The 16,518-nt window shown below is 47.0% G+C and overlaps 1 protein-coding gene across 2 annotated transcripts in view; it reads right to left on the bottom strand.

Moving 5' to 3' along the window:
- Nucleotides 1-16,518, bottom strand: part of LOC150042787 (S-adenosyl-L-methionine-dependent tRNA 4-demethylwyosine synthase TYW1-like) — a 64,053-nt gene that overhangs the window by 28,658 nt on the left and 18,877 nt on the right. For both annotated transcript variants that reach the window (XM_090324034.1, XM_090324035.1), the window contains exons 9-11: nucleotides 14,510-14,562; nucleotides 10,102-10,220; nucleotides 8,731-8,840 (exon numbers count right to left, since the gene is read on the bottom strand). In XM_090324034.1, the coding sequence (XP_090180160.1) occupies nucleotides 8,731-8,840; nucleotides 10,102-10,220; nucleotides 14,510-14,562 (282 nt within the window). The remainder of the gene's footprint in view (nucleotides 1-8,730; nucleotides 8,841-10,101; nucleotides 10,221-14,509; nucleotides 14,563-16,518) is intronic.

Genomic DNA, 16,518 nt, shown 5'->3' on the forward strand with positions numbered 1-16,518 from the left:
TTCTCAGTGATTGTTTGACGTAGCTTCATCCCAAAGAAAAAGGTTGGGAAAACCTGGACTTATTTGAAAAAAGTCACCATCAGCGAGTCATTCTGATCCAGCCCCTGGTGGACAGCACGGGCAGAAGCAGAACTAGTATGCACTCGGCTATGTCTAAGAAAAGCCCCTTACTGACAAATCGCCCATGTGCTTCTTAAGTCCCTTGACGTGACAAGCTAATGTGCTCATTTCCAGGTACAGAGGAAGGAGAGGGGAGGACAGAGAGAAGAGAGTGCCTTTGGTTCCCCCTGGAATCACCTACAGCCACGAAGCCCACCTTCAAACAACCCCTTTTCCAAAAGTCGTACCCGCTGGGCAACTGGAAGTTTGAATCCATAACTATAGGGCTCTGAATCCGCCATTGCTTAAACAGCGCAGATGCAAGCTGCAGCTCTGACACCGGGGTAGACACTGGTACTTTCTGAGGCCCCACGGGGGAAGCCAACAGGCAGGTAAGTCCGAGAGCTGCTGCCTCTCACCAAGGAAGCTGGCTGAAATTGTTTTAAGGGGAAGGGGGACTGGGATACATTGTGTGTGTGTGTGTGTGTGTGTGTGTGTGTGTGTGTGTGTGTGTGTGTGTGTGTGTGTGTGTGTGTGTGTGTGTGTGTGTGTGTGTGCGCGTGTATGGAACTGCACGTAAAAGCCTCTGTACAACTCATGTGTGCCAATTTAAAGTGTCCAGGCTGGTGCACAACCTAACAAAATGAAGGTGCCAGGGCAGCTGGGCAGGGATGCGGCACCAGTACTGCCTGGGTGGCACTGGTGGCAGTCGGCGGCCAGTCTGGTCAGAGGCATGAGCAGCGGTGCTAGGCTCCCTGGGGATGAGACCAGGCCAGGCTGTCTCCACCACCAATACTGCTCCACCTCAGGGCACCTCCCTCACTTCCAGTGCTTCTGACTTTATCCAGTGAGAGGCCTCTATCTCTCTCCCCTAGTTCCAGAGCTGGGAGAGACCTTCAGGCTGCCATATCTTACACTGAATTTTCTTTAGAAATAACCAAATGTATAATGGATTAGAAGCCTTTGGAGGGGACGTGGCACTGGAGAGCCGGTCTCTGAGGACACCTGACCCCTCTACGCCAGCTTGCTGAAAGGAGTGATTCCTAACCAATATCACAATTACAATCCCAAACAATGGAAACCAAGAACCTGGAGGAACCAAGTTAACTTCCACGGCTGGATCGTGACAGTTCTCAGGAAGGATTCTATGTGGCACATGCATGCACGCACACACGCACGCGCACACACACACAGACACACACACACACACTCTACTCGGAAGAAAAAATGTCAACAGGCTGGACTCCAATGGCGACGGGGGATGTCTTCTTTGACGACTAACTTCAATCTGAGGCTGCGTGTCACATCACTATTTTGGGATGAGTAATTTTTTTCGTTGAAATTTAAGATCTTAACTCAAGCAAACACTGATCCCTAAACTCAATCTGTGTTGCCAGGACAACTCAGCACGAAACATAACATTTCCTTTTGGTAAACCGTAAATATCACTAACTTTAAATCCCCTATGAGAAGCTAAGTAGAAGGGTGGATGTCACCTTAGTTCCAAAACTGACCCCAACTTCAGAATGGCTAAGCACTGGTTACAGGCTGGCCACTGGAGACCAGACATCCTAGGTACAATTCTGCCCTACCATGACCAGTTACAAGTCCATGATGAGCCTCTCCTCTTCTTTAGCCAATATTTAAAAGGGTGACTCAATACATGTACACAGGCACAGGCACACACACAGCTGTTACAAAAATTAGATGAAAGCCAGGTTCTAGCGGCTCATGCCTATAATCCTAGTTACTCAAAAGGCTGAGATCTGATGATCGAGGTTCAGAGTCAGCAAGCAGACAAATCTATGAGATTCTTATCACCCATGAGACAGTGCAACACTGGAACTGGAGCTGGAGATCAAATGCATTAAAAAACACTAGCTACAAATAGGATTTTAATTTTGTGGACTGAATAAGACATTCAGACATTCTAATTCAAATGAAATGGTAATTGCCCTTATTGACATGAATATGACAATCACCTACTTTGTGCCAAGCACTGTTCTAGAAAAGTAAATAAAAGCCAGGCATGGTGGCTCAGACCTGTAATCCTAGCTACTCAGGAGGCTGAGATCTGAGGATCAAGGTTCAAAGCCAGCCCAGGGACAAAAGGACTTGAAACTCTTATCTCCAATTAACCTCTAGAAAATGGGAAGTGGAGCTTGGCTCAAGGGTAGGGTGGTAGCCTTGAGCTGAAAAGCTCAGGAACAACACCCAGGCCAGTTCAAGTCCCATGACCCACCCCCCCAAAAAAAAGAAAGAAAGGAAAGGAAAGGAAAAAAGAGAAAGATGTGAGTCGTTGTTAAAATTACATTCTAGCAAATGCGTGAAAGAAAGGAACATGCTAAACATCAACTTCTACTGCAGGGCAGCAGCATCGGGACTTGCTGCCACGGTGGAATATTTTCTCCCTGTGCTCCGGCACAGCAGCTGACAGCCGTCTGTGGCCACAGAGAGAAGCAGAACGGAGAGCAAGGCCAGACAGGCCTGATGAGGCAGGGCTAGAGTCCACATTATGGGTCTTTGACCTGACCCAGGTATTCCAGCTGGGGGCAGCATGAGATGACTGCCAGCTGGACCTGTGCTGAACGCAGCACTGGATCAGCTGTAAGGTGTGAGAGCACCTGAGACACTAATGAGCTCCGCTGAGTTTTGGGTCTGAGCAACAGAGCAACAGAAATAAACCCTGGTCGTAAAAAGGAGGGAAGGGGACAACATATAGTCTGGGTGCTCAATTTTAGACAAGTGATAAAGCTACTTAGACATCTGAATATGGACGTTCAAATTAGAATCTGGGAGGAGTTGGAAATACAGACTTCAGTACACTGATCTTCCAGGCAGGGGCTAAGATCACTAAGGCAGGAGATGTAGAGAGAGGGGACTTATACCTGAGACCCTTGACACACACAGCTCTGGGCAGAGGAGGGTCAGCAGAGGAGCAGCCATGGAGTGAAAGAAGAAACAAACATGATAAGCAGATACAGAGATCCTGTGCCATCTTCTCCACAGAGCTACGATGAGAAAGGTCACAGCCACACTACCCACTAGACAACCACAACACGAGGGGAGTCCTGAAGTAAACCCTGCACAGTAACCAGTTCTGGGACTTAAAAGTTGCCCTGACTCTGTCAAGCCATTGGGTGCCGGGAAGGCCATGTAAAGTCCTGCTTCTCTGCTTTATAAGGCACCCATTAGCTCTGGGCTACCTGCTGGGGCTACTGCAGAATTCACTGACAGCAAAGGAATGTGTCAAGCTGGTGCGGTAGCTCACGCCTGTAATCCTAGCTAGCTACTCAGGAGGCTGAGATCTGAGGATCAAGGTTCAAAGCCAGCCCGGGCACTACTAAGCCGTGAAACTCTTATCTCCAATTAATCATTAGAAAACAGGAAGTGGGGTTGTGGCTTATGGTTAGGACAGTAGCCTTGAGCTGAAGAACTCATGGACAGCACCCACACCCGCACCCACACCCAAAAAAAGGGATGTGTCAGAAAATACAACAGCACCTAGTGTCCAGTCCTGGAGAAGAAAGGCTCCACTTTCCAGGAGAAAATCTAGAAGACCTGCTTGCATGGAGGCACATACGCATGCCCATGTGCATACAAGCGCAGGCACACACGCACGCACACGCACACACGCACAGGCACACACACATTTGCTCTGCTCTTTTTTCCCAAATCCTGACCCTTCTCAATTCCATTTTGCTATCCTGCCTGCTACGTTGTGTAATTTTTCTGACATTTCACATACTTTGACGGGGCTTCCTAACCCTGAACCACAAGGTTAGGAAGACTAACAAAGAACCATCTTCAGCTTGTGTGAAGATGCCAGGGCAAGAACCTGGGGTTCCAGAAACTCTAGGCTAATGTCACAGCAGTCACAAATGATGCATAAGCCTGATATACTGTTCATCATATAGTTACATTCTGGGCTACTGAGAAATACAACCTCATCTCTCCTCTCAAGAAGATTCGGTTCCTCGCCAAGACCTATCCTGGCTGAAGCCACGCCTCACCCACACTGCAAGGTTTTCCATAAATATGCATCAGAAAACTGGGCAGGTGCTCCCTGTCTCCAAGATCTTTGTGATAGACACTTGAGCACATCTCGTTAGAGACAAGCACAGGAAGGACAGCCTGTGACAAGGGACGCATCTTTCATCAGGGCCTCTTCAGGACCAAGGGCCTCCTGACTGTGCTCACTCACCAGCGCGGGCTGAATGGGTTCTGAGAACAGCCTCTTGAGGCAGGGCGAGGACTCCGAAGGGGCAGGCGGCACTGAGGCACTGCCCCACTTTCAATCAGTATGAAGTTAATTCCGTACGTGTATAAAGGGAAGGGTAATAAAGGTCATTAAGAAAAGAGATTCTTTGATGAGTCATCAAAATAGTGAAAAGACAATAATTGCCTCCAGAATTGAGGGAAGCACTGGAGAAATCAGGACATTGTCAAAGCCTGCTCATGGCTGGCCATTTGGCTGAAGCTGGAAACTCAGAGACCATAGGCCATAATAACCACCAGCAATCCCATCCCCAAAATAAAACCAACGATGACTGGATCCACCCCACTGGAGACAGCAGAGCTCTTCCCCTGGGAAAAAGGACCCCGAGCCCAAGAAAAAGACAACAATGCCAGCAGAGAGAGGTCAAAGTACATCCAATCAAGAAGGAAATCGTCCATATTTTCTAATTTATAAGAGAATCCCATTCCTAAGTACTTTTAAGCCTGAAATTTGTATTCCCACAGAGGTACTACTATTAAAATTGAAATCAATGCCCATGCAAACACCAAATTAACCTGGAACATACATAAATGACAGTCCTAACAAATCTATTTCATTGTTGACTTTTCAAATTCAAATTTGCGTTCCAGTAAGAAAGTATATTATAAATTTCAAGTAAGGAAGCCAAAAGCACATATTTCCTCTTGGTTTCTGTTTTGTCTTTTAAGCCACAGGGACACAGGCTAATGCAATGCGCTGTAACAGAGAATCCCTAGCACAGGTATGGGAGAAGAGGGAAGGATGCCTTCTACCAGGCCTCTGTAGGTGGGCCATGCTGTGAACCAGATCTCTCTCAGCTCCAAGAAGGAGCCGCAGAAGACCTCCCAAAGCCAAAGGAGTCCAGAATGACACCAGCGTCTACAGAGCTCAAGGGTGGAATGCACCACGGGTCCTGCACCAGGTGAGGACACCTGTGCAAGGACTCACCCGGGAGGAGGCCCTGTTTTATGTAGTTCAGCCTGTCCCCAGAGGAGCACAACAGCACACCAGTTTCTACCGCAGAAAAATCACAACGCCTGGAATAGTCACACTGCCCTGTGGCCAGAAAAGACACAGGTCAACTACCAAGATTTCCTCTCGAAGAAATTACTACTGCTGTTTTTGTGTTGGCACAGGGTGTGGTACACATCTGAAATCCCAGCACTCAGAAGGCTGAAGAAGGAAGACAGGTACCTGATCTACATAGCAAGCAGTAGTAATAATAATAATAATAACAATTGTAATAAAAGCTGTACCAGGAGGATTGAGAGTTTGAGGCCAGCTTGAGGTACCCAGAAACTACAAAGACAATCCATGTATCAAAAAAGAATAAAAATAAAAACTTAACCGCAATAGTAACAACTGGGTCTTTCTATTAATACTACAGTTCACAGCAAGATTTGCTGTGACTACAACAGCACTAGGACATATTTCCAAAAAGCAATGTGGCCTATGCTAACTCAGAATGAGACAAACGAAAAATTAAACAAATGCTGGAATTCCAGGAACCTGCATTTGAAAAAAGAGGGAATGACAGCTTTCCACCCCTGCACTCGCCCGCCTTGCCCCTACATTCTGGCCGCATCTACTGCACCTTCACACTCATGCTGGATTTCCTACTGCCTCAAAGAAAAACTGCTTAACCCAGCTGAAGAATATTAATTTACAAATACCAATCAGTTCTACCTCCCAAACCTTCCTATTGCTGGTCAAATGTGTTTTACTGACATGGTGACATTTCTGTTAGATATGGGGGGGAGGGGGGAGGGAGGGAGGGAGGGAGGGAGAGAGAGGGTGAGAGGGGGGGGAGAGAGAGAGAGAGAGAGAGAGAGAGAGAGAGAGAGAGAGAGAGAGAGAGAGAGAGAGAGAGAGAGAGAGAGAGGGAGGGAGGGAGGGAGGGAGGGAGGGAGGGAGGGAGAGAGGGAGAGAGGGAGAGAGAGAGGAAGGGGGAGAGAGGAAGGGGGAGAGAGAGAGAGAGAGAGAGAGAGAGAGAGAGAGGAGGAAATCCCCATGGGATGAAATTGGTGTCAGGGGGCTGGGAACGTGGCTTAGTAGTGGAGTGCTTTCCAGGCATGAAAGAAACCCTGGGTTCAATTCCTCAGGACCACGAAAGCAGAAAAAGCAGGAAGTGGCGCTATAGCTCAAGTGTTAAGAGTACTAGAAGCTCAGAAAGTGTCCAGACGCTGAGTGTAAGCCCCAGGATGAGAGAGAGAAAGGGGTGGGGGGAGGAGAGACAGGGACAGGGAGAGATGGAGGGAAAGAGGGAAGAAGAGAGACGGAGAGAGAGGAAGGGGAGGGGACAGACTAGTGGCAGGGCTCCTCAAACACTCAGGACTCTTTCTCCCTGTAAGGCTGTGGGTACCCATTAAGGCCAATATGCATCTAGAAAATTAAAATTGGAGGGGGAGAAGGTGTACACACGAATGGAGGGTGAACAAATGCAGTCATATCAATGTATACTACGTAAAACTTAAACTAGGTAACTTAAGAGTAAGGATGGGGGATGGAGCACAACAGGGGGCCTCTGTACTCAAAACCTGACTATGGAATTCTAACCTCTTTGTATACCTACTTAATAATAAACATTATTTTCAAAAAAGAAAGGAAATAAAAACCTTCCCTTTTAGGTAGGGCGGTAGCCTTGAGCTGAAGAGCTCAGGGATAGCGCCCAGGCCCAGAGTTCAAGCCCCATGACCCACGGGGAGGGGGAAAAAAAAAATCCTTTCCTTTTAGCCAGGTGCAACAACACACGCCTGCAATCTTAGCACTCAGGAGACTTGAGAGAGAAGGACCAAGAGTTTAGGGCTATGGGGCTGGGAATGTGACTTAGTTGTAGAGTGCTTTCCAGGCATACAGGAGGCCCTGGGTTTGAGTCTTCAGTACCACATACACAGAAAAAGCTAGAAGTGCACTGCAGCTCAAGTGGTAGAGTTCAAGCCCCAGGACTTTAAAAAAAAAAGAAGAAGAAAAGAAAATAAAGAGTTCAGGGCCGGAGTTTGGCCTAGTGGTAGAGTGCTTGCCTAGCATGCACGAAGACCCGGGTTCAATTCCTTGGTACCACATACATAGAAAAAAGCTGGAACTGGTGCTGAGGCTCAAGTGGTAGAGCTCTAGCCTTGAGAAAGTCCAAGGACAGTGCTCAGGCCCTGAGCTCAAGTCCAGGACTGGCCAAAAAAAAAAAAGAAAAGAAAAGAAAGAGTTCAAGGCCAGCCTGACCTACGTAGGGTAAGGTAACCCTGTCTCAATAAGTTTCTCAGTGATGGTGTATACCATCCGATGGTGAAGCCATATGAGATGTCCACACTTAAGTGTGCCCAAGGTTAGGAGCCAGCCATCCCATTCACATCAGCAAGCCACTCAGACAGACCCACCTGGCAGACGGCAAATCTCTGCACTCACTGAGCTCAACTATCACATCCCATTCACATGAATAATGTCGTCTTCATGACTTACTCATTACAGATATCCACTTAAAGTGCAGATGTAAAAATGCTCCTGTCACAAAAATTACTATCAAACCTCAGACCTGCACCTGGCCTCAAGTCACCTCAGGACAGAGGTTTCCTCCAGGAATTCCCTTGTGGGATACATGTCGGCCTCAGGGCTGCATCTCTCCACCCCCACCTCTGCCTGGGCTCCATCCCAGCTTTCTTGGTAGTTTACTGGAGATGAGAGTCCATTAGATTTTCCTGCCCTGACTGGCTTTAAACCGCCGCCCTCAGATCTCAGCTTCCTGAGTAGCTAGGATGACAGGCGTGAGTCACTGGTGCCCAGCTTATTTGTTTCTTAATCTGCAAATATCTGTTAATTTTACATATCAACTCAGATGGACCACAGACATATGGGCCCAGACATTCGGTCAAACATTATTCCAGATGTTTCTGTGCAGGTGTTCCCAGGAGATGAACATTTCCATTGGTGGACTCTGAGTAAGGCATACTGTCATCGACTCTGTAGGTTGGTCCAGTTGGGGAAGGCCTGAATAGAGCAACGTCTAGTCACTTGAGCAAGAAGGGATTTAGCCAGTAGACTTTGTACTTGAACTTGCCACTCTTCCCTGCATCTCAATCTGCAGGGAACCATTCAGTCAATCCATCATATTTTAGAATCCTTAAGACCTCCATAATTTCATTAGTCAATTCTGAAGTGAATGACTCAGCCTAATTCTCAATGTGCACACACACAGTCTGTAAAACTTACACCCTAAGGGCACTACATTGCAAGTTACCAACTGAACTTCTAGTTCCTCTATGACATGGGATAGAAAAGGTTAAATACCCTCAGCATTTTGAGGAAACTTGTCTCCCACTCAATCCCTCTGTAGTCTGATTTGGGCCACAGTAAAGTAACCCTGTGGCGAGAGATGGCAGTACCTTTAAACTGCTTAATCATGTGCTGATGGCGTTCGATGGCTTCCTTTAAGATCATCTCTGGTTGATCCATCTTCCACTGCCACTCGGTTCCCACAGGGTTGGTGTGGTGTCTGAGAACAAAAGGCAAAGCTTTCAGGGCTCCTATAACGACATCTCAGCTGCTCACAGTCTACTACCAGGCAGTCTGTGAAAGAAGAAAGTTCCTAAGAGCTCGGCTGTCAGTTGCAGCATCTTCCAACCTACCATAGGTCAGGACACCAGGTAGGGAGGAGTCTCACCATGCCTCTGCCCAATTCCTGACTGCTGAGTGAACACTGGGTTAAGAGACCACTGCTTCCTGGTTTTGACGTAAACAAGGTACACAGACAGGCAGCAGCACAGGGGCACTGTGCATGTCAACACTGTATCCCTCGTGTCAGGAAAGGGGGAACGCTCACGGTGGGATCACAGTGAGAAGCCTAAGACAGTGATGCCTGAGCGAGGCTAAAGGCTCATGCCTGTAATCCCCGCGGATTCTGTGAAGTATTTCAGCATTGGGAACCATTCTCAAGCATGTCAGCCATGACCAAGCAGCAACTTGGGCACTTGGCCCGAGACACAGCCTGGCTGACCTCACGCAGCTCTCATGACCCCTGCCTAAACCCCATGTGTGCAGCACCATGCCTGACCCGGAGATGAACAACACTGCTCAGACAATGTTACATTCAGCCAGGTGCGGTGGCTCACACCTGTAATCTTAGCTACTCAGGGGGCTGAGATCTGAGGATCACGGTTCAAAGCCACTAAAGACTATGAGATTCTTTTCTCTAATTAACCACTAGAAAACCGGAAGTGGGGCTGTGGCTTCAAGGGTGGTAGCCTTGAGCTGAAGAGCTCAGGGGCAGCACCCAGACTCAGAGTTCAGAGTTTTGTGGGCCCCATGACCCACAAAAAAGAAAGAAATGAAGTGTTACACTCACACTAGATGTGGGCCCACACCAGTCACCCAAAAGTCACATGGAAACTGGTAAAGATTTATAACTGAACAATAACTGAAATCTATGGAATGTGGCTAAGGAATTGCTTAAAGACTTATTGTTAATATTAAGACTGAATGTTAATAAGCTAACAGTTTCCTGAAATCAGAAAAAAAAAGGGAGGGGGGAATAGTAATACATGAATGAACTAGAAAACAGTACAGTGGGGAGCCAGAAAATAGTTTTGAAAACTTGATAACAACTACCTGACAAAGTAATTTAAGAGAAATCCACCAAATTAGCAAAACATAAAGTCAGGAACTACAAAAAGCTTCAGAGCCCTTCCTGAGTCTGACACCCGCAAATACTAGGCAGGAGGCTCCATAACCCTGGGCAGGCCCCTCTGTCTACTCACCGCCAGCAGAAGACACACTTGTTTGCACAGGCCAGGCTTGGGGTAAGCTCCATGCAGCGGTGACTCTCAATTCCATAGAACGTGTGTTTATAGCATCCACCTCTCCCACGAAGCATCGACTGACAAGAAACACCAAATCACAATGCAAGTAAGACCATCAGTGTGCAAAAACAAAGCAGCAGAAGGCATCACTACAAAGGTGACACTACCATCCCATGGCCAAACAGACCTTGCTGGTGTCTACGTGGCACACAAACTCAAAATCTTAGCATTATAATGTTTCCATCTTGCTTTGGGCTTCCAAAAGCCAGTGGAATAAACCTATGACTCAGTAACTCCAAAAGTGCTCCAGGGAGGAACACTAACACACCACATCCAAATCTACGGGAATGCCTCCAATAACGTTTTTTTAAAAATACACAGTGGGGCCAGGAGTTTGGCCTAGTGATTAGAGTGCTTGCCTAGCATGCACGAAGACCTGGGTTCAATTCCTCGGTACCACATACATAGAAAAAAGCTGGAAGTGGTGCTGAGGCTCAAGTGGTAGAGCTCTAGCCTTGAGAAAGTCCAAGGACAGGGTTCATGCCCTGAGCTCAAGCCCAGGACTGGCAAAAAAAATAAAATAAATAAAATAAAAATAAAAATACACAGTGCCAGGAGAGAGGTAAGACAGGCTCTGAAGAGTAGGTACAGTACTCATATGCACTGGGGAAGAGAAGGGAAAAGGGAATGCAGCCTGGAGTAAGTTCATCCTCTATCTACTCAAAGGGTAGAGAGCTGCAGGACACACCGCACATACACAAGACACAGACAGTTCCTCAGGAACATTGTTTAATGTACAGATCAAACCACATACCACATGTGGGGTAAAACCTCTTAAGTCAGTGAAGAAATATCTCAGATCAAACCCAGGGCTAGTGTTGGGGGCCGAGTAACGCCATTCTAATAACTTTCTGCTGACATCTGTAGTAGGGGTAGACAAGTGGACCTCTTTATCCTGCCCACCTGTTGTGCTGATAGGCTCCCGCACCCAATATAAGGAGGGGAGTTTTAGAGGGAGATTCCCGCCTTGCGTCTCTGTTCGTGCTCCGGAGAAGCAAGGCTGAGTGCGGGAGGGCAGTGGGCCCTCTCCTCTCGCGGCTTGGACTGGTTGGGGTGTGCTTTTCCCCATCCCTGCTCAAGAGGGACTGGGGACGAAGGACCCCGACATATTGGCGCCCAACGTGGGGCACGAAAGAGCCAACCTGGGGCACGAAAGAGCCTACGTGGGGCTCGAAAGACGCACGAAATGGGGCATGAAAGAGGCACGACTGAGTTGAGCCAAGTGAGAGACACATGGAGGAAAGACTGAAAAACCAGAGAAAACCTGAAAGGCACAAAAAGACTGAACAACCAGGGAAACCTGAAGGGAAAATGCAGGCTGAAGTCGCTCACAGGGAAAAAGAAAAAGACAGGAAGAGAAAGAGAGGGACAAAGAGAAAGAAAGAAAAAAGGTGATGAGAAAGGGAAGCAACTACCTGCAAAAAGTCAAAGAAGAAAAACTCAGACTGAAAAACCAGAGAAACCTGAAAGGTACAGAAAGACTGAAAAACCAAGGAAGCCTGAAAGAAAACACAAAAGAAAAAGGAGGGACTGAAAAACCAGAGAAATCTGAAAGGAAGATAATGCAAAGAAAAAGAAAAAGGGAGAGAAAGGCCAGGGAAACCTGAAGGAAAAATACAGGCTGAAATTGCTCACAGGGAAAGAGAAAAAAGAAAAGGGAAAGACACAGGGAAAAAGACAAAGACAAAATTCCTCAAAGACTAAACCAGTGAATCTGTGTGTGTGTGTGTGTGTGTGTGTGTGTGAAAGGGATTTTAATCATTCCCAGATCACCTCCGAAGCGCGGGTCACTTCGGGAGGAACCTCGAGGAGGGCGAGGCAATGTCCCAGGAAGGGAGGAACCTCTCAGGAGTCTCTGGCCAGAGCAGTAGGGCGGGGCTAATGGTTACCTCGTGGAGGGCCAGGCCTATTTTCTAATAAAATGTCAAAATGTCAAAAAAATTACCTCGCGGAGGGCGAGGCCAATTTTCTGTTTTTCAAAGAGATTTCAGAATAGAACCAAATGGGTTCAGACTGGAACGACCGCGAATGTGTGTGTGAATGGTAAATCTAAATCTATACGGGAGTAAACAGTTTAAGAACAGGTGTAAATCTAAGTATACGGGAGTAAACAGTTTAAGAACAGGTGAAAAGTGCAGACTTGAGAAAGAGAATTAAGTGGTAGTGATCTAGAAAGCCTGTGCTTGGGTTCAGAATAGTTGAAAACAGGCTAAAGCTTTTTAAAGTCCCTGACAAAATACAGAGACGATGCCCCTGAGTCAGCTTGAAGAAGTTACAGAAAATGGATCTTCGCCCATAACCCCCTTAAAATGAAGGGACCAGAGTCATTTTTGGACAGTAGTTTAAAACAAAAAGGGGGGGGAACTGGAAGAATCCTAATTCTTCCATTGCCCTGCTATTCCCTATGGCTTGTGTAAATGTTTTCTTAGTTGATGTTGGAATGTTTCCCTATTTTCTCTGTTGTAGTCAGAGCCACTCAGTATATACTAGTGCCTGTATAGGCAGAGGAGAATGCTTTCCTGCTCATCAGTAAAAGAGACTTTGATGTTTTCCTGCCCTTACTGTTTCTACAGAAAAATGATTTGAATACTGCGTTGTAGATCTCAGAAGCCATTAGTCAGCATGTGAGGACTGGAATTGTTATGTGCACAATTGTTACAATATTCTAACTTTGGGTGATTGTTATCTTGACACTATATTGGGATTGATCAGTTTGGATTTGTTTTTATGCACTATAATTGTAATACGTCCATTGCTTGCCTACAAAGTCAACACAGAAAGCGCTAATGAGACGGGCATTTGTTCCCATGGAAATAGATGCAGCCCCTCAGGTCTGATTTGCTTAGACAGCTGGTAGTCAGAAAGCCCCAGCTATTAGCCTATCAACCTAAGACAGGAGCCAAGTACCTATCAACCTAGCCAAGTAAAAAGGACTTGGTGATCCCATGACGAGTAAGAAGACTAATGAGCTTGGAGACACCTAAGACAGGCACAGCTGATCTAATATGGTAGTACCCCACATATCCTAAGTTTTGTCTTTTTTAAGATAAAAACGGGGGAGATGTTGGGGGCCGAGTAATGCCATTCTAATAACTTTCTGCTGAGACCTGTAGTAGGGGTAGACAAGTGGACCTCTTTATCCTGCCCACCTGTTGTGCTGATAGGCTCCCGCACCCAATATAAGGAGGGGAGTTTTAGAGAGATTCCTGCCTTGATGAAGCTGCGTGGAGTCTCTGTTCGTGCTCCGGAGAAGCAAGGCTGAGTGCGGGAGGACAGTGGGCCCTCTCCTCTCGCGGCTTGGACTGGTTGGGGTGTGCTTTTCCCCATCCCTCCTCAAGAGGGACTGGGGACGAAGGACCCCGACAGCTAGGGTCAAGACAATATTAATCTTTTTAAGGTATGATCAGAATGATTCATTGGAAACTCTAAAAATGTGCTCCACCTGGGCAAAAGTACCTATGAGGAGGCCTTGGAGAGGTGAGGAGGGCCTGGCTGTGAGATCGGCTGATGGAAGGCACTACAGAACCAGAGCCAGCGGGGGTCAGGGGAGATTAAAGGGAATGGCAGAGCAGGGCAGAGCAGAGTAGTGTCAGAGCAGCGTCAGTCCTCTTGAGGGAGGAGCAGGTCATCCAAAGCAGCTGAGACTATGGCCAAGAGACTCAACATACATGGAGGCAACAGCAGTGACAGCAAAAGAATGAAAAAAAGCACAGATGAAGTAGAGGAGCCAACTCACAAACAACTATACTTGACACTATTCATTTGAATTTTTAGGAAAGAAAAAACTAACACCAGCTGCAGTTAGAGTAATAGCTTCCATGGAGAGGCACTGACTAGAAACAGGCACAGGAAATTCTCTGGGGGAGGAAAATGGCGCAAACCTTCACTGGGTGGCACAAGGTTCTCCATCCCGACTGACTGAACTCACGCATTGAGAGCTTTGTACGTTTTATTAAATATAAATTCAAATTAGATAGTGAATTTATGGTCTACATGTAGCAGCCATATGAAAGCTGCATATAGCCAGGTGCCAGTGGCTCACGCCTATAATCCTAGCTACTCAGGAGCCTGAGATCTAAGGATATAGATTTGAAGCCAGCACAGGCAAGAAAGTCCGAGACTCTTATCTCCAATGAACCACCAGAAAACAGGAAGTGGAGCTGGCTCAAGTGGTAGAACACTAGCCTTGAGCAGAAAAGCTCAGGGACAGTGCTCAGTCTGAGTTCAAGCTCTAGAAATGGCATGCGTGCGCGCACACACACACACACACACACACGCTGCATATAATAGAATAAAATTTGAATACCTTTGTCCATCTGCACAGCTTTACCCCAGAGTGGCTCCCAATCAGCTGGTAACCTGAATGGAAAAGCAGAGAACAGCATTGAACCAACACAGAGGATCCTAGCAGGACATGATATGAAAACACAGCAAAATCATTTCTTTGCTTACATTCTGGCAGTCACAACCTTTAGCAGAAAATATCAAAGGTTTACCAAGATGAGAAAATAACCTTAACATGTTTAAGTATCAGGCAGCAGAGACTCAAAAGGAACAATAATCCAACCCAAGGTCACACGGGGACCTAACAACTCAGAAGGCAAACACAGCTCAGAAAAGTTCTTCAAGATCTAAGCAACACAGAAAATATACCTGACCAACAACTGCACAATCCATGGTACATAGGGCACAGTCTCCTCAAGAACTTGGAATTTTTTTTTTTGCCAGTCCTGGAGTTTGAACTCAGGGCCTTAGCCCTGTCATTGGGTTTTTCCTCAAGGTTAGAGCTCTACCACTTGAGCCACAGTACCACTTCCAGCTTTTCTCTGAATGTGGTACTGAGGAATTGAACCCAGGTCTTTGTGCATGCTAGGCAAGCACTCTACCATTAGGCCATACTCCTGTCCAAGAACTTCCAGATTTATAAAAATGGACCCTGTTCCAAGCCACAGGGCAAGTGGTGATGTATTTCAAATTAATTACCAGGGAACTATCCTTAGTAATCTTTCAGAAGGGGAACAGAAGACTAAAAGAAATGTTGACGCAAAAAAGTTTAGCTCTAGGAACTGGAACCTGACATGAATCTCAAAACCATTCCACCACAGATCAGCTGAGGTGCTGAGCCCCGTAAGTGAACAGCCCAGCAAAGCCTCACACTTCCTTGTTAAACAGCTAGAAGAACCAACAAGTAGAACACGGCGATTCCAGAACCCAAGGCCCCAGGTAGGCTGCAGTGATGAATGTCTTGGCGCCTGGGCACACGTGTGCCCTCAGGGCATGGTTAACAGCGCACTGTCCACGTAGACTGCAAGCATCCATGGCAGCACTTACATGGTTTTCTCTTTTATCTTCTCCTAAAGCTTGTGAAAACATCTTAAACAAAATCAACAAGTCAGCCAGGCACCAGTGGCTCACACTTGTAATCCTACTCACTAAGGAAGCTGAGATCCCGGGATCACAGGTTGAAGCCAACCGGGACAGAAAGGTCACTGAGACTTTTATCCCCACTAAACTATGAAATAAGCTGCAAGCAGAGTTGTGACTCAGGGGGTAAAGCACTAGCCTTGAGCAAAAGCAGGCTCAAAGGTCAAGTCCCAGACTAGAACGCTCGCGCGCACACGTGCACACACAACAAAACAAATCGACAACTCGCTGTTTATCTCCTTGAAGACACAACTGAGTCCACCTGAGTATGTACCTGCTGACAGGAAAATGAGGAAAAGAGCTCCAGAGAAAACTCCAGGTCTCCTCTTGTTTCCTCACTACACTGGACTGCCAGCACAGGACACGTGCCCTGTGTGCTCCTTTTCTGTCCCCAGGAAGGCAGGAGGCACCTTCTGTTACGCTCCTTCTCTCAACCTCTTTCCTGAGTTGCATAGCTCTACAAATTTTCACCTGAGCTATTAAAAACAATGCACAGCACAAGACAAAGATCAGAGCTCTGAGCAGATCAAATGTCACGGAAACCCAACAGTAACCAATCGGGACAATCCTGGCACCAGTTCCAGTCAAGATAGAACAGGGTTTACTCTTCTATTAAACACACACACACATTAGGAACCGGTTTTCAGGAGCCAAAACATCAGGCAATAGAGGACAGTCCCCAGAGATCACAGGCAGAGAGGCAGGAAGGGGCAGCCCCAGGGGACTTACAGAGCTGAAGGAAAGGAATGGAGAGCTGGGGAAGACAAAGGTGGCTACAGAGAGCATAGCCATACAGAAAGACTCACTCAAAAGCCGACAGAGGGGCCGGGAGCTTGGCCTAGTGATAGAGTGCTTACCTAGCTAGCATGCATGAAGACCCGGGTTCAATTC

This window comes from Megascapheus bottae, chromosome 34, assembly GCF_031878675.1.
Source record: "Megascapheus bottae isolate mThoBot1 chromosome 34, mThoBot2.hap1, whole genome shotgun sequence".
Lineage (NCBI taxonomy): Eukaryota > Metazoa > Chordata > Mammalia > Rodentia > Geomyidae > Megascapheus > Megascapheus bottae.